This window comes from Gorilla gorilla, chromosome 16, assembly GCF_029281585.2.
Source record: "Gorilla gorilla gorilla isolate KB3781 chromosome 16, NHGRI_mGorGor1-v2.1_pri, whole genome shotgun sequence".
In the NCBI taxonomy this organism is placed as follows: Eukaryota; Metazoa; Chordata; class Mammalia; order Primates; family Hominidae; genus Gorilla; species Gorilla gorilla.
This window is the reverse complement of record NC_073240.2, coordinates 58,217,445-58,239,492: the sequence shown is the minus strand read 5'-3', so window position 1 is coordinate 58,239,492 and position 22,048 is coordinate 58,217,445. Positions and strand designations below refer to the sequence as shown.

Here is a 22,048-nt window from a genome sequence, read left to right as displayed (position 1 = left end):
ATGTTATAAATTCAGCAGACTGGCACTTAGCAAGGAGCAAAAACTCATAAGGAAAATGGGGCCCTACATAATCCTATTCCCATCCCTTTCTCCACAGGAGTCAGGAGAGACAGGGACAGGTAATAATCCCTTTAAAAATAGAATGAAATTGTGGAAGAGACCTCAAAGATCCCGTGCCTCCATCCTAAGTGTCAGCATGAACGAAACATCCCAGGGCCTCCCACCTCTCTGGTCAAGCCCAGAGCAGGCACTTTTCCATGGAAGTAATCTGTCTGTGTCAAACATTCACACTCCCCCACAAAAAACACATACACACATACCTGCTTGTCTGTCTGTCTCTCTCTCTAAAAATCTGTCCTTCAGATGCTCCATAAGGGCTGCAAGAGCTGTTCCCTATCTGCTTCTACTTCCTCTCATACCAGACTTTCAACCACCCTTCACAGCCCAGCCTCACTTGCCATGGTTTAACAGCTTGAACAAACCACACTCCTTTCTGCTGCAAGCCCCTTGCACATGCTATTTCCTCTGCTTGGACCAGTCTCTGGATTTTTAAAAATCTAGTTAATTCCCATTCATCCTTCAGATTTCCATCATCGTTTTCCTCAAGGAAACTTTTTCTCCCTCCCTGAACTTCAAAGCATTTATCACATCTGAATTACACATGTATATATTTTTTTCTTTTTTCTGAGATGGGGGTCTTGCTATCTTACCCAACTGGACTCAAACTCCTGGGCGCAAGTGATCTTCCTGCCTCACACACCCTGGTAGCTAGGACTACAGGGTGCACAACCACACCCAGAAAATCACACATTTATCCATGTGATTATTTTACTTGCACACCTTTCTGCCCACAAGACCACATAAGATCCTCAAAGCTAGAGACCACAGCTTGCTTGCCTTTATATTCTTGGTGACTAGCACCGTGCTGCCACAGAAAACACACTCAGGCATTTGATGGCAAATGAATCCGCATATCTAAAGATAAACCAGCATATCTTTGTCTTCTACAACCTAACCCACGGCAATTGACTCTAGGCAGCTCAGGTAAAACACCAGGAGTGACTTGCAGAGATGCTCTGTTTATCCCTCATGGAGGCCCGCTAAGAGATCTGTCCATTACCCAGCCCCCCAGAGTTTTTTCATGACAGCCACTGACTCTCAGGACATGGGAGGCACCTGGGATCAGAGCCACAGAATGGGGCACTGGGCCTGTGATGGGTTCAAAAGGAACATCCCAGGACACCACTCTAGACCTCTTATTTATATACTTTTTAATCAATACAAGATGCAGAAGAGTTATACAACTATTAAAAGAGCCATTTCTGGGGCAGGCAAAAAAAAAAAAAAAAGAGAGACAAAAAAAAAGAGATCTTTTTTTAGCCTTCAATCTTCCCATTTCACTTTTGCCTATGGAAAGTTCCATGTCACTCTAGACAGGCTTGAGTCTGTGGAAGAGATATTTTCCTTTTCCTGGGCACCTGATTGCAAACCCCACCACTTCTCCAGCTCTCAGTAGCTGTCATTCAGGGTAAGTTGATTATTTGAAGTTAAAATGCAGAGGAAATGAGGAATTTGTGCTGTTTCCCTAGCTAACCTGGCTCCCTTGGAGAAGATAGAAATGAGATTTTACACTGAATTAGCCATGTCTTAAGGGAAGCAATTCCACTGATCCTGAGATTAGCACTGATTTTACCATTTGACCCTCTGCTGACCTTATGCTTTGGAAGAACTTGTTCAGAGATTGGCAGGAAAGAGGGAAGGGACAAAACTAGAAATGACATGGGAACATGGTACCAAAACATATATTCATTTCTGTAAGACTCAGTGACATTTCCAAATTGCTGGGTAAAATACACACACACAGCCAAAATTGGAGGGTGGTGGTGAAGGGGGAGAAGTTTCAACATTATTGAATTTGAACAAAATTCTTACAAGGGTTAGACAATATAAAATATGGGCAGAAAGAATTTACAGTATCAGGAACAGACAAGACGAAAGTACAGAAACTCAGTATGGACACGTATAAGGCAAAAATAGCCTCCTTTTAGAAACTCCCCCAATAGACTGTTAACTAACTCAAATGAACTGCCCTTCCCCTTGCTTTCCTGTCACTGGATGTGGCTGCTTCTCTTCAGGTCTCTGTGTCTGTGTCTTCTCTTCCTCCTCAGGCCCTCGGCCCCCTTCGCTTCTTTCTCTCTCTGTCACTCGCTCACACTCCCTCCAACGACTCCCAGATGGATAGGGCAGCCCTGCTCCTCACTCATTGTTCACACAGAGGGCCCCCAGGACCTCAAGATGAACTCATTAACCTTTCCATTCCCAGTACAGCCCCCTTCCAGGCACCCAGAGACGATGCCTGCTCAGGTCAGCTGTCTCTCTTCTTCCTCCTCACCCCAATCCATGCTCCCTGTGAGGTCTCCTCAGTCAGCCCCTACTTCCTGCTCATTCCTCCTCACTCTCTACTTCTAACCATTCTAGCTGCAGCCTCGGGTCACATCACCACCAAGTAATGTCCCCACATTAGGTCTCTGTATTAGTCCGTTTTCACACTGCTGATAAAGACATACCCAAGACTGGGCAATTTACAAAAGAGAGGGGTTTAATTGGACCTACAGTTCCATGTGGCTAGGGAAGGCTCACAATCATGGTGGAAGGCAAGGAGGAACAAGTCCCACCTTGGATGGCAGCAGGCAAAGAGAGAATGAGGAAGACGCAAAAGTGGAAATCCCTGATAAAACCAACAGATTTCGTGGGACTTATTCACTACCATGAGAACAGTATGGGGGAAACCACCCCCATGATTCAGTTATCTCCCACCAGTCCCTCCCACAACATGTGGGAATTATGAGAGTACAATTCAAGACGAGATTTAGGTGGGGACATAGCCAAACCATATCAGTCCCTAATAAAAGAAACATCATTGCTCCCTTACTGACTACCAACTAAAAATAGTCTCCATAATCTCACCCCACCCCACCTTTCCTATTTTAACTCTTTTTGTTTATTCTTTAACACACACACACACACACGCAACCTTTTTACCAAAGAAAACTTCAGTGCTGGGTGCAGTGGGTCACACCTATAACCGCAGCATTTTGGGAGGCTGAAGTGAGCAGATGGCCTGAGCTCAGGAGTTCAAGACCAGCCTGAGCAACGTGGTAAAACCCTGTCTTTACAAAAACTAGCCAGGTGTGGTGGCGTGCAACTGTAGTCCTAGTTCCTTGGGAGGCTGAGGTGGGAGGATGGCTTGAACCCAGGAGGCGGAGGTTGAAGTGAGCTGAGATCGTGCCACTGCACTCCAGCCTAGGTGACAGAGCCAGACTCTGTCTCAAAAAAAAAAAAAAAAAAAAAAGAAAAGAAAAGAAAAAGAAAGAAAGAAAAAAAGGAAGAAAAAACTTCACACATTTGCAACAAGTAGAGAGGATAGGTAATTAACTCTCATCTACCCATTACCCAGCTTTAACACACATCAATGCATGGCTGATCTTGTTTCATCCATACCCCACTGACTTCCCCCAACAAATTTTAAAGCAAATTTCAGACAGCCTATAAAAACCTCAGTATGTTTCTTTAAAAGTCAGAGACTTAGCCGGCCATGGTGGCTCATGCCTGTAATCCCAGCACTTCGCCAGGCCAAGGTGGGTGAATTACCTGAGGTCAGGAGTTCTAGACTAGCCTGGCCAACATGGTGAAACCCCATCTCTACTAAAAATGTAAAAATCAGCGGGTTGTGGTGGCAGGTGCCTGTAATCCCAGCTACTCAGGAGGATGAGGCACAAGAATCATTTGAACCCAGGAGGCAGAGGTTGCAGTGAGCCAAGATCACACCATTGCACTCCAGCCTGGGCAACAAGAGTCAGACTCCATCTCAAAAAAAAAAAAAAAGACAGAGACTCTTAAAAACAATAGCACTATTATCACCCCTTAAAAATTGTTTAGTTTCTTAATATCATTAATATAGAGTGTTAAAATGTTCCCAATGATTTTAGATATTTTTGTTTTTTACAGTCAGTTTGTTTCAGCTGGGATCTGAGCACGGTCCACACATTGGATCTCGGCACCCGCCCCTTAAATCTCTGAATCTGTAGCCACCTTAACTTCATTTTCTCCACAAAGCCCAGCCCAGACATCTCACTTTCCCACCTACATGGTATTGCTCATGCTGTACTCAGTACCCAAAATGTCCTCAGCCCGCATGCCCAAACATCACTCAAAATCCAACTCAAATACTGTCCCCTCCATAAAATCTTTCGTGATTGCCACCAGTCCTCCTCCTAAGCACAACCATGGGGCCTCCTATGGGGATTCCTATATGATTTTATCTCCACTTCACCTGGGTCATTTACTCTTGTCTATAATCAGCTTGAGAGTTACATATCTCCCCTTCAATCTCCTGGAAGGGTAAATTCCACCTGATTTATATGTATAGTCCTCACGAACTTAGCACGATGCCCTGTACTTGGCAGTTGCCCAGTAAATCAATTTGTAGGTGCTGTATTTAAAAATAATGCAAACGAAGAAATGAAGGATGGCAAGAGTATCTCACATGTCTTCAACCTCCCTCCTCTTCTCCCTCATCCATTCCCTTGGGAGACATTTGTTGCATAACTGCTGTATGTTGGGCACTCTGAAAGTGCCTAATGGCCCAAAAGTCATATTATCTGGCACAAAAATAAAAGTGGCTTTTTGTCAGCATCAAAATACTTGCAACTCTTAGATGCAAAATTACTCCTTTGAAGATTAACATTAACATCATGATACTGCTCCTAACAAACAAGATTTGTTCATTTTCATGAGAAGTAATTTGAATTTATAAATTAAAAGCCAAAACTGTCTAATGGTTGGTCTTCAGATTGTTGAGGACTCTAAAGACATCTCCCTTTTTGTCTATTCATTCATCTAACCCACAAACATTTACTAAATATCTATTAAGTACCAAGCACAATGGTGTTACCAAGTAGAAAATGATGACAGTACCTAGTACGACAGGGAAGATAAAACCTGGAGCAAAATTGCCAACAATACCAGGTCTCTAGAAACTGTAAGGTCCAAAAGGGAGCGAGGGAAGTTCCTGGAAGAGCTGGAATTTGAGCTGAGCCTACTTTCTGAGAAACTTCAAGAAACTATACTGTCTGTACTTCTCTTTTGCACAAGAGTTGCAGGTAGGAAGGGTTAGGTTTGGAAAAAAGAAGCCAACAGCTGTGAACAAGGTTAACTTTACTCCCAGGTGGCAGTCATTCACATCCCTATTGAGCGCCCATTTCCTCTAAAGGGTTCCAGCCATGGCCACAAACCCAAGGAAGAAGAAGACATTTCCTTTTTAAAACTAAAAAAAGTGTAACATGACCAGAAACAGAGAAAAAAAGCATGTTATGAAATAAGTTGCTTAAGGGCTTAGTCCTTTAAAAGAATGTTTGGTAGATATACTCTCCTAACAGACTACGAAGATCCATTTCTCTATAAGAAGAGAACTTAAATAGTGCACATTATAACCCAAACCTCCACCGCTCTGCCAGTGAGATGCAATTCATTCTGCTGGGTGAGGAAACCCCACATAACCTAGGCATTCATGAATTCCATCCACTGAGCAATCAATCTGTTCTTTAAAAGATACGGCTGATGTGTTTACAAAATACACTACTACAGAGTTATCTGTTTGGAATACCTGTACAACATTCGAAATATAATTTGACATTTTTCACCAAATGTTCTAGTAATGTAAAACCTTTAGTGCTCAAGATAGGATAAAGTGCTGGTTATTTTACAACGATAAAATAGCACTTTAGGGGGTTTTGACACTGGGGCAGTGGCAAGAATAAGAAAAACTGATGACAGAAGGTTGGGCTGCTTCATAAGACCTATTGAAGTAATAAACTTTTTAATGCAATAAAATTTCTTAAAGAAATGTCCTTTTTTTTTGGGAGGTTGAAGCTGATGGACCACCTGAGGTCAGGGGTTTGAGACCAGCTTGGCCAACATGGTGAAACCCCGTCTCTACTAAAAATACAAAAATTAGTCAGGTGTGGTGGCGCATGCCTGTAATCCCAGCTACTCAGGCAGCTGTGGCAGGAGAATCACTTGAACCCAGGAGGTGGAGGTTGCAATGAGACGAGATCATTCTACTTCACTCCAGCCTGGGTGACAGAGTGAGACTCCAACTTAAAAAAAAAAAAAAAAAAAGTCAGTTTTTAGCCATAGTGGTGTGTGGGTTCTCCTCCTGGGGCAGGAAAAATCTAAGTGTAAGAGCGCATATTTAAGAAACATTATTTACCAGATTTAAAAATTATATTTAATTCACTCTCCTCCAAATATTTAATAATCTTAATATTCTATTCTATAATACCAAGACATAAATAATATAACCAAAAACAGCATCCATCTACTAAATTGACACATTTGTCCCCCATAAAATATGACTCTATCACATTTGTTAAGCAGCCACCCTCAGAAGCAAAAGCTAATATGGTGAAAAAACACAATCAGGATCCTCTTTAAGAAACTGCAAGGAAGCCGCGCACAGTGGCTCACATCTGTAATCCCAGCACTTTGGGAGGCCAAGGTGGGCAGATCACTTGAGGCCAGGCGTTCGAGACCAGCCTGGTCAACACGGCGAAAGCCCATCTCTACTAAAAATACAAAAAAACTAGCCAGGCGTGGTGGCACATGCCTGTAATCCCAGCTACTTGGGAGGCTGAGGCAGGAGAATTGCTTGAACCTGGGAGGTGGAGGTTGCAGTGAGCCAAGACCGCGCCATTGTACTCCAACCAGGGTGACAGAGCAAGACTCCATCTCAAAAAAAAAAAGAAGGAAAGAGAAAGAAAGGAGAGGAGAGGGGAGGGGAGGGGAGGGGAGGGGAGGGGAGGGGAGAGGAGAGGAGAGGAGAGGAGAGGAGAGGAGAGGAGAGGAGAGGAGAGGAGAGGAGAGGAGAGGAAAGGAAAGGAAAGGAAAAGAAACTGCAGAGAAATTCAAAAGCAAGGCACAGAAATTCACAGAATAATACTAGAGTTCCCGAAAAGACCTCCCACATCACCACTGAAAAAATTCAACAGGAACTACATGGCAGGGACTGAAAACCCAGTCAGAAAGGAAATTTGTCCTAAACTAACTTTCACTTGCCAGACACTGCACGGATGTGACTATGTCCCAGGCACCATGCTGAGCTCAAGAGGCTAAGAGCACAGGCTCTTGACTTGCATATGGGGTGTATTGGTCTATGTTGTTTTATTTATTTCTTTATTTATTTTGTAATTTGAAGATATGCTTAAAAGTTGGGAGATCTCAAAGAAACATCCAGATATCTGGCTTCTTGAAAAAAATGAAAGATCTAGCAACATGGGCCCAGCATTCCCTCACTGGCAACTCTAAGCTGGAGCAGAGAAGCCACTGACCGCTCTAGCAAAGGACATGCCCTCCAGCCAGCTTGTCACAGTCCCCACCGTACCTTCCTATCATCCCAATAACAGACTCAGTGCTTTACTCATTTATGCTCCCTGTCTGGCCCCAGAGGTACTAGAGTTTGTCACTCCCTCTCAGGAAAAAAAAAAAAAGGACAAAAGTGCCCCCTATGCCTAAGAAGTGCAGAGTCTAATGGACAAGGCAGACAAGATGAGAAATTATAATAGGGTATGATACAAACTACAGTAGAAGAATGGCCAGGGTTCCACAGAAACCCTAAGGAAGGTGAAGGAAGGTGCAACTAACTCCACAAAAGGGAGTATAGGTATCTAGGGCATGTTCATAAAAGAGAGGACATTTGGGGAAATTCTTGCAAGAGGACAACAGCCTGGTCAGATGGCAAGGTAGGAGCAAGTCACTCTACACGTGTGAATAGGTGAGAGGTCTGAAAGATACAGAGTTTTCTGGAGATGGGTTAGGCAGAGAAGGGACTTCTTCCCTACCATGCTAACAATTTTCAGCTTAAATCTGGGGCAATGGGGAGTCAAGCAAGTTACTTAAGCAAAGGCTGACACGATCAAATTAGGTTTTGTAAGGAAAGTTGCTGGCAGCAGTATAGAAAACAACCTGGAACAAACAGCCCTTGCTGGCCCACACCCCAGTGGGTACTAAGGCGAACCCCTTTGTGTTAGCTTCCCGGTGCCTGGAAACTGTCCATTCTCTGCCAGTGATACACGTCTTGACTACTTCGCCTGTTTCATTTTTACAGACGGATATGGGTCAATGTAGTTATCGCTCTTGAAATGGCATAATGAAAATACTATGAGTTAATATATAATGCAGACATTTGAACAGGTAACATAAGTCTCTACTGATTATCTCAATTCCATACAACAAAGATATCCTTTCACCTACCATGTGTCCTTTCCTCACTTACATATCTCTGACAGTAGAGAACCTGGAAGCTTCCAATAAATAGCCCCCACCTCATGTGAGGCACAAGTTTGATTTTCCTTATACTTAAATCACTACAAACATATCCCCCAACACTATTCTCAACTTCCCTTAAAGGAGCCACCCAGAATACACCACATTAAGTCACGTTTTGAGGCAAGATTTAAGGGTGATAAAGATATGGGTCCAAAGGAGAAAAATTTTAACTCAGTAGCCTATTGGCATGTACCTGATGAAGCAATAGCACATAAAGATCGATCACAAGGATACCAGGCTGTTGCACAGAAATGAAATGAGATGCAAATAACAGGCATGTCCCCTCAAAGCAATAAAAATTAAATCGGTTTCGCTTTTCTCCCTCAAATTCAGTCAAATCTAAAAAAAAATAAGATAGGGAAATCAACAAGAGGCTTTTAAAAATGGTCTCCAAGTTGTAATAACCCCAAACAGTCTATTTCCCAGACTTTTTATTGTTATAACAAACAAACCCATCTTTCATTTCTTGTCATTTGCAATTACTGTGCCATAATTGAAAATGAGTGAATCACCATAGGGCTTAGGGAAGAGAGGGCCTACTAGCTCTGAGCTGTCACTGTAATCATCACAGAATAAACAATATCAAGAATTCTTTCTTCATCATTTTTAACCTATATATTGCAGAGTCTCTGAAAATTTTATAATCTGTAATTCCCCTCTTTCCCTAAAGATGGCATGACATTTCAAACCATTTTCCCCTTCAAAATATTGTTTTTCTCTTCTTCAACAGCCAGTATGACGTCTGCCCCAAAAGACTTCAGCATAATTTTGAATCTATTTGTAGGAGCCAAGAATTCAATTAAGAGAAAAATTATCTTGGAAGGGTTTGGGCAATTCAGCCAATTAACCCTCTTGTAACTGTGCTGAGAAAAGAACCTGAATTGTCCAACAAAAGGCTACACAAAATCAAAAGGAACAGACTAGGGTGGGGGATGAAGGATTCCAGGAATCTGGGTCCCATCTGCACTTCTGCCCATTAACATGGTCACACAATGCCCTCGGCCTCTGACCGTTAGGAACGCCTGGGAGAGTACATCCCTCCACTCTGCAAGGGGCTGCAGAACCTCAAGTGTTCATATGCAGCTTCTTCATCTCCCCATCTGCAATAGGATTTAACCAATGTCCCTACCAACGTTTCAGTTTATAGACTTTAAAAGGTCAATAGCAGGACCATTGAGCTTATTCTTTGTTAATAAGCTCTGTGTCCATGATCTGATGAATTGAGATTCACTCTCTAATTAAAAGGAATGAAGGGAATTTGCAGCGGTGTGGGAGAGAGGGTCTTACCCTTTCATCTGTTCACAAGCCAGATTCTCCTGCCCCATCCCTCACCTTGGTTGCTTCTTCCACACTCTCCCTCAGGGCCTGCAACTCAGCATCATATTGCTCCTTCAGCTTGTCCATCTCCTGATCATGGCTGGAAACCTCTTCTTTCAGGGCTCCCTTCAGGGCGGTGAGTTCACGCTCTCGCTTTCTCAAGAGGTCTTCTTGCTCCTCTTTGGCAATCAGCAGATCTTGAAGATCCTGTTTTGCCTGTAAGAGCTCCTAGAGAGGGGAAACACGAAGGGAGAAGGTGACAATGAAACATCTTGTTGAGAGGCCCTGTATCTCCCCTCCAGTTCAGTCCCCATGTGCACAGCCATCTCACCTGGCCTTGCCACTCTCTCCTTCCTCATCCCGCACACCTGTTTAGACCATTTCTTCCTCTCCCCCTGCATTTCTCAGAGGCCATCATTCCCTTGGATTCCTCTGTCTCTGCTTCTTGGAGATTTGATTGAATTTGAGGGAGAAAGGGGAAACTAATGTAAATTTCACTGCTTTGGGGAACACGTCTGTATCTTCCATCTCGTTTCACTTCTGTGCAGTGATCTGTTGCCCTTGCTCTTGCCCTGTGCGTGCTGTTGCTTCACGGGGGCACGCCAGCTTGCCTACCTTGCTTCATATCCCCTGGGACCCTGAGTGTGGTCAAACCCTTCATCCACATTCCTCGTACTCAGGACAACTTTGCCTGTTTTTCTTCTATCTCATTTGCCCATCTGAGCAGAGCACAATATTCACATTTTCCCCTTCTTAACTGCCAAGTATTAATGAGGAAGGTCACAAAGCTGGGGCAACAGGCTCCACTATAAATCACATTACCTGAGCCCAGTGTGTCCTGCCAAAGGCTCGGCATTCCTTTCCCTCCAGCATCTTTGTCCCAGACCTTCTTAGTTTTCCAGCTCAGGACTCGCCCTCACAGACACCTTTGCTCTTCCCTCAGCCAGAGAGATGTGGGCATCTTGGCTCCCTCTCCACCTCAACCCCTCTCTGCACTCCAGGCCTTCTTCCACCGAGAGTCCCTCCACAGAGAACGCACTGTCCCCTGCCAGCCTGCTCCCAGTCTTCACTCCATCAGTTATTGACATGGTTTGGCTCTGTGTCCTCACCCAAATCTCATCTTGAGTTATAATTCCCATAATTCCCACGTGTCAAGGGAGGGACACTGTGGGAGATGATTGGATCATGTGGATAGTTTTCCCCATGTTGTTCTTGTGATAGTGAGTTCTCATGAGATATGATGGTTTTATAATGGGCTTTCCCCACTTCATTCACTCTCTCTCCTGTTGCCTTGTGAAGAAGGTGCCTGCTTCCCCTTCTGCCGTGAAGTTTCCTGAGGCCTCCCCAGCCATGCGGAACTGTGAGTCAAGTAAACCTCCTTTGTTTATAAATTACCCAGTCTCAGGTAGTATCTTTACAGCAGTGTGAGAATGGACTAATACAGTTGTCTTTTCGTTCTGCCATTTTTTTCCTATCCATATTCTTGAATCTTGGCTACCTGCCAAACTTCAACACCAAAATGTCTGAAAGCATAATTTCTGTTCACTGCCTCTACTTCACAACTGCCCATTCACTCCTTAATCTCTTGCTATATGATTTTTGTCCCTGCTCTACCAAGACAGTCCCCTCCAAGGTCATTGTGACCTTTACTCATATCCGATGGCCTTTTCCCAGTTGTCAATTTTCTTTACCCCTCTTTCATCCTCCCTTCCTGTCTCTCTAAGATGCCCTTCTTTCTTGTAATGCCAAGATAACACAGACTCCTGTTTTCTTCCCTCAGGCTGTTTCTTCTTTGATAATCTTTTCTGGCTTTTCACTCCCTCTTCCCAAAATCTATGATGATCTCCAAGATTGCAACTTTGAATTCTTTATTCTCTTTTAGCAAGCTCATTTTTGTTTTTCCAACTATTAATTCTATGTAAATGACTTCTAACCTTTTACCTCTTACCCTTCTCTGAGTTCAAACCTGCACTAACACATTCAAAGACCTGCTAGATGAACCCATCTGGATGTCCTGCGGCACCTCAGATTCAGTAAGATTACAATATCAAGAGAATTCATCATGCTCCTTCCTTCCTTCTTCCTTTGTTCTTTGTTCTTGTGAAAAGCACCACCTGCCCCCTCAGCACTCAAGCTCAGAAACTTGGCAGGACTTTGACTTTCTCTCGTCCTAGTCCCTCATAACCAAAAAGTTAGTTCTGCAACATCTTCAATCCTTTCTGTCGCCTCCCTGGGTAAAGCCCTCCTCACCTCCTGTGCAGGTGGTTTACGATAACCACTCAGCTGCTCCCCACATCCAGGCTCTCACCTACAGCCTCTATGGCAATCCATGCAGCATCTTCAGTCCGGAGTGCCCTTCTCCCTTCTCAGGCCCATCTCTTCCTGCCTTTCACAAAATCTTTGAAGACCCAGATACGGTAAGACCTCCTCCAAGAGGTCTTCCTTGAATATCCCTCTTGAATACCCATCTCACTCTAGCTGCTCTTCTCACAGTACTTAACACTTTTTATTTTACATTCTATATATTTTAATCATTTTTCTCATCTGCATTTGACTCCCCCACTTATCCTTGTTGAAAGAAGGATACAGATCTGATTTATTATATTTTGATGCATAGATTAATATTGAGAGCACTTATCTGTTCAGATATAAAAAAACAAGTGCAGTACAGCAGGTGTCTGGAGATGTCAGAATTCTAAACTCGTCAGTTATTTCACTTGTGGCTTCTGCATAAGAACACGACCTGTTTTCTTGGAACCCCTGGGGAATCAGAGGCATGGTTGCCACCTGGGGACCCAAGGCTTCAGAGATGATAAGCTACTTTCCATTCAAGAATTGTCCCTGATGAGGGTAGAAACATTTTATTGATTTAAGTATAACCGACAACAAGATCTCTTTCATTTTCTCTAGGACATGCACCTCCATTGAACCAGGGGAACCTGTACAATCCCAGGGTGGGGCTGCATTGCACAGACTAAGATTTTGCCCATCAAGAATCTAACTAGCAGGCATTGACAAGCTCAGATGAAATGTCAAGAGACCCATGCAGGTAACGAGGCCAGCTCTAGCTCTTTCAAAGCACCAAACACAGAGATCTTATGAAATTATACCCTGTCCTCGTATTTATCAAAGAGGACGCCCTGCTGCCGCTGCCCAGCCCCTTCTTAAGGAAGATCAGAGTCTCTCCTGAATTACTGTTGCTTCCAGCTACCCCCCAGGGCTTCCTGGAACCGCCTGCCAGCATCTTTAGTGCAGGCCCTGTGATTCTGACCCCTGTTTCCTGCTTTTACTCTCACACGTTTCTCAATTGTTTGGATGATAAGACAGTTCCTCTCCCCACACTTATGTTTTCCAGCATATCTCTATGTTTTGTGTTGCCTTTTGTGTGCTGCCGCCAATGCATGTCAAGACTGAGGTTTTTATGGTCCATTCTGCAACGACATGCTGTTATCTGTTGCTTAAGTGGACTGTGCAGCACAAATCCAATCAGATTACACCTCGCCATATCAATTAGTAGCACTTGAAGTTTTCCAGAGTAGAGACTAAAAGGTACACGATGTTTCAAAAACTTCACTCCATCACCTCGGGGCTTAATTATTTCAATCAAAGAAGGGAGAGAAAAATACATAAACTTCAAAATATAAGTATACATCCATTAGAGGTCAACTTGCCTCTCTATGGACTCCAGTTAAAGAAAACAAGAGAAAACTGGCTGTCTGGGAGTGGCGAGAGCTAGAAAAGTTGACTGTGTCTGGTCCTTATACATCATAAGAACTGTGCTGAGCATTTCTAACAATCCAGAGAGATGGATATTCAAGGAGATGAAGATTACTATTCTTCATAAACGAACGAAGCTCTGAGATTCTAACATGCCTAAGACCACACAGCCTTATAAGCAGTAGAGTCAAGAATGGGACCCAGATGGGTCCTAATGCCCTTTCCCTTCACTATGATCAGTACAGACCTGACCACAAAACCACATACTCAAGAAGGCTGAGAAGCAAGCAGTCACACTGGAGTTCATCCATTAGATGCTATTATGGTTTGGCTGCATCCCCACCCAAATCTCATCTTGAATTGTATGTAGCTCCCATAATTCCCTCATGCTGAGGGAGGAGCCCAGTGGGAGATAATGGAACCATGGGGGTGGCTTCTCCCATACTGTTCTTGTGGTAGTGAGTAAGTCTCAGGAGATCTGATGATTTTAAAAGGGGAAACCCCTGTCACTTGGCTCTCACGCCTCTTGTTTGCCACCATGTGAGGGGTGCCTTTCACCCTCTGCCACGATTATGAGGCCTCCCTGGCCACAGGGAACTGTGAGTCCATTAAATCCCTTTCTTGTGTAAGTTGCCCAGTCTCAGGTATGTCTTTATCAGCAGCATGAAAACAGCCTAGTACAGATGCCAACAAAACAGAGCACTGTGTTTGGCTGGAAGGCCCTTTAAGGAGGTCCACCTTCTTAAACTAAAGCAAAGAAAAACAACCAGAGCCTGAAGAGACAGGTAGAGGGAGGTCTGAGAGAAAACGGAACATACTATGAGACCAGCTGTTCTGCAGCAGCAGCAAGCAGCCACCCCACGACCATGTGCACTGAGAAACAGGCACCAGGATGTCGAGAACGGCAATGTATTTGCTCACAAAAAGCTCTACTTCACACACCACCTGTGCATGAGTGTGCCACATCAAAATGAGGAAGACACCAGTCTAGACCCTCTTTTGCATAAGTGCTTCCCAGAAGTTCCACAGGGTCCCTATCTCTGGCCCATGCTCACTGAAAGCATAAATAAAAGGTTTTATAGCAACGGTAGCTGACAAAGAATTCTGTCATTTTTTTGTTCCAGAAGGATGGCCGAGGAAGCATCACACGGCTGGTGAGAATCATGATATTTTTGGCTGCCTTTTTTATAAAAATGTGTAGAATGTTCAATAATATCATTACAAAAGACGTTTTAGAGACATAATTTCTGAACACAATCTCTCCTCAGACCAATACAATTTTATAACCAGACTATTTTAATGAGACTGAAGTATCTGTATCTTGGCAAATGCCAGGGATAAAACACCACAAGACTCTGCTGGAGTGAGGCCCATCTCTCAGCAATGCAGGCTCCCATCAAAGCAGACATATGATAATTAGAAAACCGCACCATCGTGGCACTTAGCAAGCTGTCTCATGTTGACCTGTCACCCTTGGAATGGAAGGTAATGCATTCCTGACAGAGAAGTGGTGGAAACCTGTTCTATAATCATTTTTATAACTTGAGCTGAAAAAAAAAAATTTCAGAATCATCTATTTAACTAAGAATAACAAAGTCAACCCTTTGTTGGTCAATTTTATGGTTTACTCTAACAAAGTATTTTCTACTATTTCTCCCTTCTTTTTTTTTAAACTGTTTTATTTATTTAGGGACATTTATTTATGTAGGGACATTATGATTGTCCTTATATTATATATACATGGGTAGATGAAACCTATCAATAGATAGGGAGGCAAACAGAGATTATAGAAATAAAAATGGCTGCTTAGGTATTAGGAAAGTATGTGTACGTCCCCCCCTCCCCCTTTTTTCAATTTTCATTTTATGTTGTTTTAATATTATTTCAGTGATAAATACATATATCTTCTTGTCTTTGTAACTCTGAGCCCTGAGAGAAAACAGCACCACGAGAAGCAGTATTATACCAAGAATGTGGTGGTTTTTAAGGAATCATTTGATAAAAAGAGGAATCCCAGTTGGTAAGGAACAATGCTGAGGGCTTCTCAGGAGAAAAGGTCTGAATAGGGACAGAGAGATGGTCATATGTGGAGAAGAGGCAATCACCCTCCTCTGCCTATGTGAAAAATGGATTCATGAGAACTCCTGGGCTGGGTGACCAGAGTCACTCATCTCTGAGCTCCTGCCAGGTCATCGGGTGAAGAAAGGCTAAGTTCTAAAAAGTAGGACCTAAAATCTCTCCTGGGGAATTATTTCAAAACTGGAGGAGGAAAGGAGTGACAGAACAGTAGACAACTGAGACTTAAAGAGTGTTCCAGGGACTTCAGAGCCAGAAACTTCTAGCCCCAAGTAAGGGAGAGAGAAAACACCTAAGCCCAAAGAGGGAGGAAGTAGAAAATTAAATATTAACAAAGTACCTTTATGTTTTGACTTTTAATTTTTTTGGCTTTGTTCTAAATTGTTTATCATCTCTTTGTTGGGCTATTCCTACAAACCACACTTATAAAGAAGCAGGTTCCAAAACTATGCTAGAATACAGGTGATGATAATGTTACAGCAAACATCAAACACCTAAATGGGTGCAGAGATGAAAGTCCTGTCTTTTTCTGACCCTCAATTATACTTATTCCCTCTCCCAAAAATGTAGATATTCAAAACCAACATTCTTGCTTTCTAATAATTTCATACATGTGTATCTAATACCTCAACAAGATAATAATCTACAGAAGAGAGAATACATAATAAAAACCCATAATAATTAGCAAATGCCAAGCTGAGAGGAGAGAATGAAGTGCATCCACCAACTCACAGATCATAAGAGCACAGGTGGAGCAGGTGTGCACATCAGAAAGTGGCTCGCAGTCCACAAACCCCAGCCACTCCATCTTTCCAGGCAGGTGGGGCCTGTCTTATCACCTGACCCCACAGCCCTGCTTACCTCAATCAGAGCTCCCTTCTCCCTGTCCTCCGATCGCTTTGCACTGTCCAGTTCATCGTGCATTTCTGAGAGCTGGTCCTGGAGATCCCTGATCTCAGTCTGATGCTGCTCCCGTTCCATCTTCACCTGGAATAGCCTGGCAGGGAAGGAAGCCCATTAGACAGGCTCTTCTGGGCTCTGCTTATTTCCATCCAGTCTTATTTCTGATCTTCAGAGGGATACACAAGTCTCTAAAGCCCCAAGGAGCCTCCCCATTCTCTGTTCTGCACTGAGCAAGGGATCACCAACCTGAAAAGGTGGCTGAGAAGAACTTAGGCTATGGTCTAATTGCTTACAAGAGGATAAATGAGAACTCAAACCAACAAAGTGGGTATGGTTATACAGAGACATTTTCTCCCCAGAAGGAGATGGTAGGGTACTAGAATTTGGATGCAGAAGATAAAGAAATGAAAAAGAAAAATTTCCCACTAAAGCCACCCCATCCTTCCACTGTCTACTATCCCAGTGTTCTAGACCCGGAGAGCTGGCAAATTATGGTCTGTGGGCCAGTTCAGCCCACTGCCTGTTAGTGTAAAGTTTTACTAGAACATGGTCATGCTCATTCATTTATGAGCAGCCATTTCATTTCACGATACAATGGCAGAGCTGAGTATGTGCAACAGACTATATGACCCACAAACCCTAAAATAATCACCACCTGATGAAAAAAAAGTTTACAAAACTCTGTCCTGAACCAAACTCACAACTACTATACCTTTTTATTTTGTAAAACTTTTACTATACCCTATATTTTCTGATTTTTTTCTTACTAAACTCTTTTCTGCAATTAGCCTCTATGATTGTTTTAAATGCAAAACACCACCATCAAAACTGCAAGGACAATCAAATGCTTTTATTATATAATGTCCTCTTTTTCTTGAACATCCCCCTAGATTTCATTCCTACTTGACTTTCCACTTAAGGCTTCTGTCGTCTCCACAGAACGTCATAGCACTGTGTATTCTCAGACCTTGGTTTTCGATTCCTTTGCCACAGCTTTTAATACAACACAATGGCAGGGGCATCTTGGACCTAACTTTCCTTCTCTGTAGACTCAGAGGAGGTATAAGCACCCATCACAAACACCAGCACCATCAAGGATAAAATACACAGGCTGAGAGCTCACGGGGGCCACGTAACACATGCTTTTTAGAAGCTGGGCCCAGGCTCCTTGAACTCTGTCTTTCAGTATCAGCGCTCAGTGCTCCCTGCTTCCCACTTACCTGCTAGGAGGTCCACTTTAAGGACTGAAACTTTGTAACGCATACTTCAAGGTGCACAAAGAATGTTAAGAATTACTAACCTTTTTGTTTATCAGTCTACATGTGTCGCCAGCTTCATAATTTTACAAAGATAAGAGGAAGAAAAGGAAAAGTCAGCTGCCTTTATAAATACTTGGAAGGCTGGGTAGTATTAAATGGACAGAAAGTTTCTAGCTACATGTCATAGAGAACCTGGGAAGGGCAACAGGCTCTCAGCCCAGAACTTACTCCTCCAGATTCTTCCGGAGCTCCCCTTCACTTTCTTCCAGTCGTTGCTGCAATGTGGAGTTCTCCTCCACCTTTTCGTTGTGTTGGCTTCGGAGCTCTTCTAGATTTGCTCTCATCCTCTCTCTCTCTTCTTTAATGTTCTGTTGATTCTAACAGGAATCAGTGTGATTTTAAAGTACCTCCACTGTACATTAACGTAACCCCACAGAAGCCTACTTCTCAACAAGCAGACTCCATATCTTTGCACTTACATTATTAAACAACTTAATCAAACTATATAATTAAGGCACAGGAGTTCTTAACTAGAAAGAACATCAAATATTTATATTTAATGAACTATTATACTTGTAAAAGAAAACACAAACACAGCCAAACCTCATTCTGCTATTTCTATGATTTAGTTCAGATGTTTTACATACATTTAGTTTCCCATTGGCCTGCCTAAATCCAACAGGGTTTCTTTTACTCTGTCTAAGCAAACAGTCTCTATAGGCTTTGGTTACATTAAAAAAAAAATTCTTTGGACAGCAGCAGCCAAATACACAGGAATTTACTCAGTGATTAGAGGAATGTTTCTTTTGGGGGAAAAAAAATTGGCTTTCACTCTGGTTATCCCAATGCATGTAAAATATTCTTTATCAACCAAGACAGAAATGGAAAAAATAACATAAAGGAAAAACCAGATACCTTGACTTCCAGTTGAAGCTGTCTCTGAAGTTCAGCCACTTCTATGGTCAACTTGCTTTTCTGTTCCAATAGATCTTTGACTTCAGATGTGGAATTACAAGCCTATAATTAATTGCAAAGATATACTAATTTAAATGTTCAGGGTGCTTTATTTTAATTATCTTCCCCCTCCAAATATAATCAGTGCAGTAACAGATGAGGCATAACGCTAAACATTTTAAGACCCAATTCAAACATCAACCCCTTCAGGGAACCTTCCCTGACTTGGTGGGCAGAGTTAATGTTACTGCCCACCTTGGGACTCCAGTGAACTTTATTCTACAGCATTTACCAATCACAGGTATTGTTTCATCAGGTATATCAACACTAGTCCAATATGACTAAAACTTGCACACATGGCATATTTGTTAGAAGTCCGTAATGTATTCTCTAGAATATTATAAAATAGCAATGCATTAAATTTAGGATAATAAAACTTAAAAAGCCTCTCCATAATAAATTCTATATTCCAGAGCATGGAAATCAATGGTTAGCAAAAAATCAGCAACAAAATCTTTTTGTAAGTAAAGACATTCATTTTTTTCTATTTTAATGGCAGAATATAGTTTAGCTTTAGTGTTTCTTAAGAGTGGTTTGAGAATTACTACATCAGGAGATTATGAACTTTTATGGGGCAGGGACTAGGTTTTATGCACCTCTGTATCTACAGAACCCAATGTATCTCATAAATTTAATCAAATCACAGTAAATGATTGTTAGAATTCTGGTTTTGCCATGATAGAGTAGCAAATATCAGATTTACCCTCCCAGCAAAAACTATGAAAGCTAGACAAAAATATATAAAACAATTGTTGACAGGCACTGAAAAGCAAGCAACACAGAGTTATGATCCTTACAAAGGAAAAGACAGGAGGTAGCCCCACATTCACCCTGGGTTCTCCATGACTCCATTTCCAAACCACAGCACAGTAAAATTTTATAAGCACAGACAATGTCATTAGGAAATTGCAAATTAAAACAACAATGAGGCCGGGTGGGGCGGCTCATGCAGTAATCCCAGCACTTTGGGAGGCTGAGGCAGAAGGATCACCTGAGGTCAGGAGTTTGAGACCAGCCTGGCCAACGTGGTGAAACCCCATCTCTGCTAAAAATACAAAAATTAGCCGGGCGTGGTGGCACACGTCTGTAGTCCCAGCTACTCAGGAGGCTGAGGCAGAAGAATCGCTTGAACCCACGAAGTGGAGGTTGCAGTGAGCCAAGATCATGCTACTGCACTCCAGACTGGGTGACAGGGGAAGACTCCATCTCAAAAAACAAACAGACAAACCAACGAGATACCAATATATACGAATTAGGATGGCCAAAATTCAAAACACTGGCAACACCAAATGGTGGCAAGGATGTGGAGTAACAGAAACTCATTCTTTGCTTGTGGGAATGCAACATGATACAGATAATTTAGAAAATGGTATGGTTGTTTCCTACAAAACTAAACATGCTCTTACCATACAACCCAGCAGCTGCCCTCTGGGTGTTTACCCAAATTAGTTGAAGTCTCTTGTCCACACAAAAACCTGTACCCGAACGTTTATAGCAGCCTTATTCATAACTAACAAAACTTGGAAGCAATCAAGACGCCCTTAAAAGGTGAATGTATAAATTGTGGTATATCAGACAATGGAATATTAATACTCAATACTAAAATGAAATGAACTACCAATCCATCAAAACGCATGGGAAAAAATGCACACTACTAAGGGAAATGAGCCAAACTGAAAAGGTGATATACTGTGTGATTCCAACTATAGAACACTCCAGAAAAAATAAAACCATGGAAACCATAAAAAGATTACGGGTTGCCAGAGGTTAGGGGAGAGAAAGGAACAAACAGGCAGAACACACAGGATTTTTAGGGCAGTGAAACTATTCTATATGATACTAAATGATAGATACATGTCATTGTTCATTTGTTAGAAGCCTGTAGAATGTGCAACACCAGGAGTGAACACTAACGTAAACTATGGACGTCTTTGAGTGATAATGATGTGCCAGTGTAGGTCCCCTGATTGTGAGAGGTGCGCTCCATGCTGTAGGATGCTAACAGTGGTGGAGGGCGTATGTGGGGACAGGACAGTAAACGGGAACTGTCTGCACTTTCCACTCAATTTTGCTGAGAACCTAAAACTATTCTGAAAAATAAGGTTTGTTAATTTAAGTGAGAAAAGTGTCCAGAGAGTGGCAACTCACTGATGAAACAAACAGACATTAGAGTTTAGAGATGGTAAGCAACAGGGATTTCAAGGTCAGGGTACGAGAGAGGAGAGAGGTCCACAGAAGAAGTTCCAAGAACCTACAATAAATACTCCCTGGATTCTTGGATGATATCCTAAGCCGTATATGAGCAGAGCAAGAGTTCAAGAGGACTGCAGAGAAGAGCTATTAGGAGGCAAAGAACCCAACAGAAACTTCACAGGTTGCCCAATGCTAGGGAGACACTAGGGTTCCAACTCAACCAAAATAGAGAAACCTTGGTGGACATTCTGGCATTCATTTGAAATCCAAGAAAGGAACATGGGTCATGTCTTAGGAGTAAGGGCAAAAACTTAAATAGACACTCCCTAATAATGCCTAGAACAACCAACCATACAGAATCAAGGTAATCTGTAAGTAATTTAACTGTCTGTCAAAACAAAATTTAACATTCTTCAGGGGGAGATAACACATTCCGGAACATCTATAACTCATCACCCACTCGGTCTAGCATACAATTAAAAAAAAAATCCTTAGACATGCAAAGAAGTAGGAAGAACTAACCAATAACTAAATAAAATACACAACAGACATAGAGATGACCCAGACGTTAAAGTTAACAGATAAGGACTCCAAATTAACTATAACTAATATTTTTAAAATAGAAACAATTATGGACAAATGGTTTTTGTTTTTTTTTCTTTTGAGACAGAGTCTTGCTCTGTCAACCAGGCTGGAGTGCATTGGCCAGATCTTGGCTCACTGCAACCTCTATCTTCTGGGTTCAAACAATTCTCCTGCCTCAGCCTCCCAAATAGCTGGGGTTACAGGTGCGCACCATCACACCTGGCTAATTTTGTATTTTTATTAGAGACAGGGTTTCACCATGTGGGCCAGGATGGTCTGGAACTCCTGATCTCAGGTGATCCACCCACCTTGGCCTCCCAAAGTTCTGGGATTACAGGCATGAACCACCGTGCCTGGCCCTTTTTTTTTAAATCAAGTTCCAGAGATAGATTCTATAAAAATATAACCAAGTAGACATTCTAAAACAGCAGTACACAATATCTGAAAGTTAAGAACTCATTGGATCACAGCTCACTGTAATCTCAAACTTCTAAGCTCAAGTGATCCTCCTACCTCAGCCTCCTGAGCAGTTATGACTACAAGCATGAGCCACCATGCCTGGCAATTTTTAAATATGGTTTTTGTAGAGATGGGATCTC

General features: G+C 42.4%; 1 protein-coding gene across 5 annotated transcripts in view; it reads right to left on the bottom strand.

Annotated features, from left to right (window-relative positions):
• Positions 1–22,048, bottom strand: part of CGNL1 (cingulin like 1) — a 173,147-nt gene that overhangs the window by 77,882 nt on the left and 73,217 nt on the right. For all 5 annotated transcript variants that reach the window (XM_055364037.2, XM_031002321.3, XM_031002320.3 and 2 more), the window contains exons 5-8: positions 18,573–18,674; positions 17,886–18,034; positions 16,357–16,492; positions 9,718–9,930 (exon numbers count right to left, since the gene is read on the bottom strand). In XM_055364037.2, coding sequence (XP_055220012.1) covers positions 9,718–9,930; positions 16,357–16,492; positions 17,886–18,034; positions 18,573–18,674 — 600 coding nt within the window. The remainder of the gene's footprint in view (positions 1–9,717; positions 9,931–16,356; positions 16,493–17,885; positions 18,035–18,572; positions 18,675–22,048) is intronic.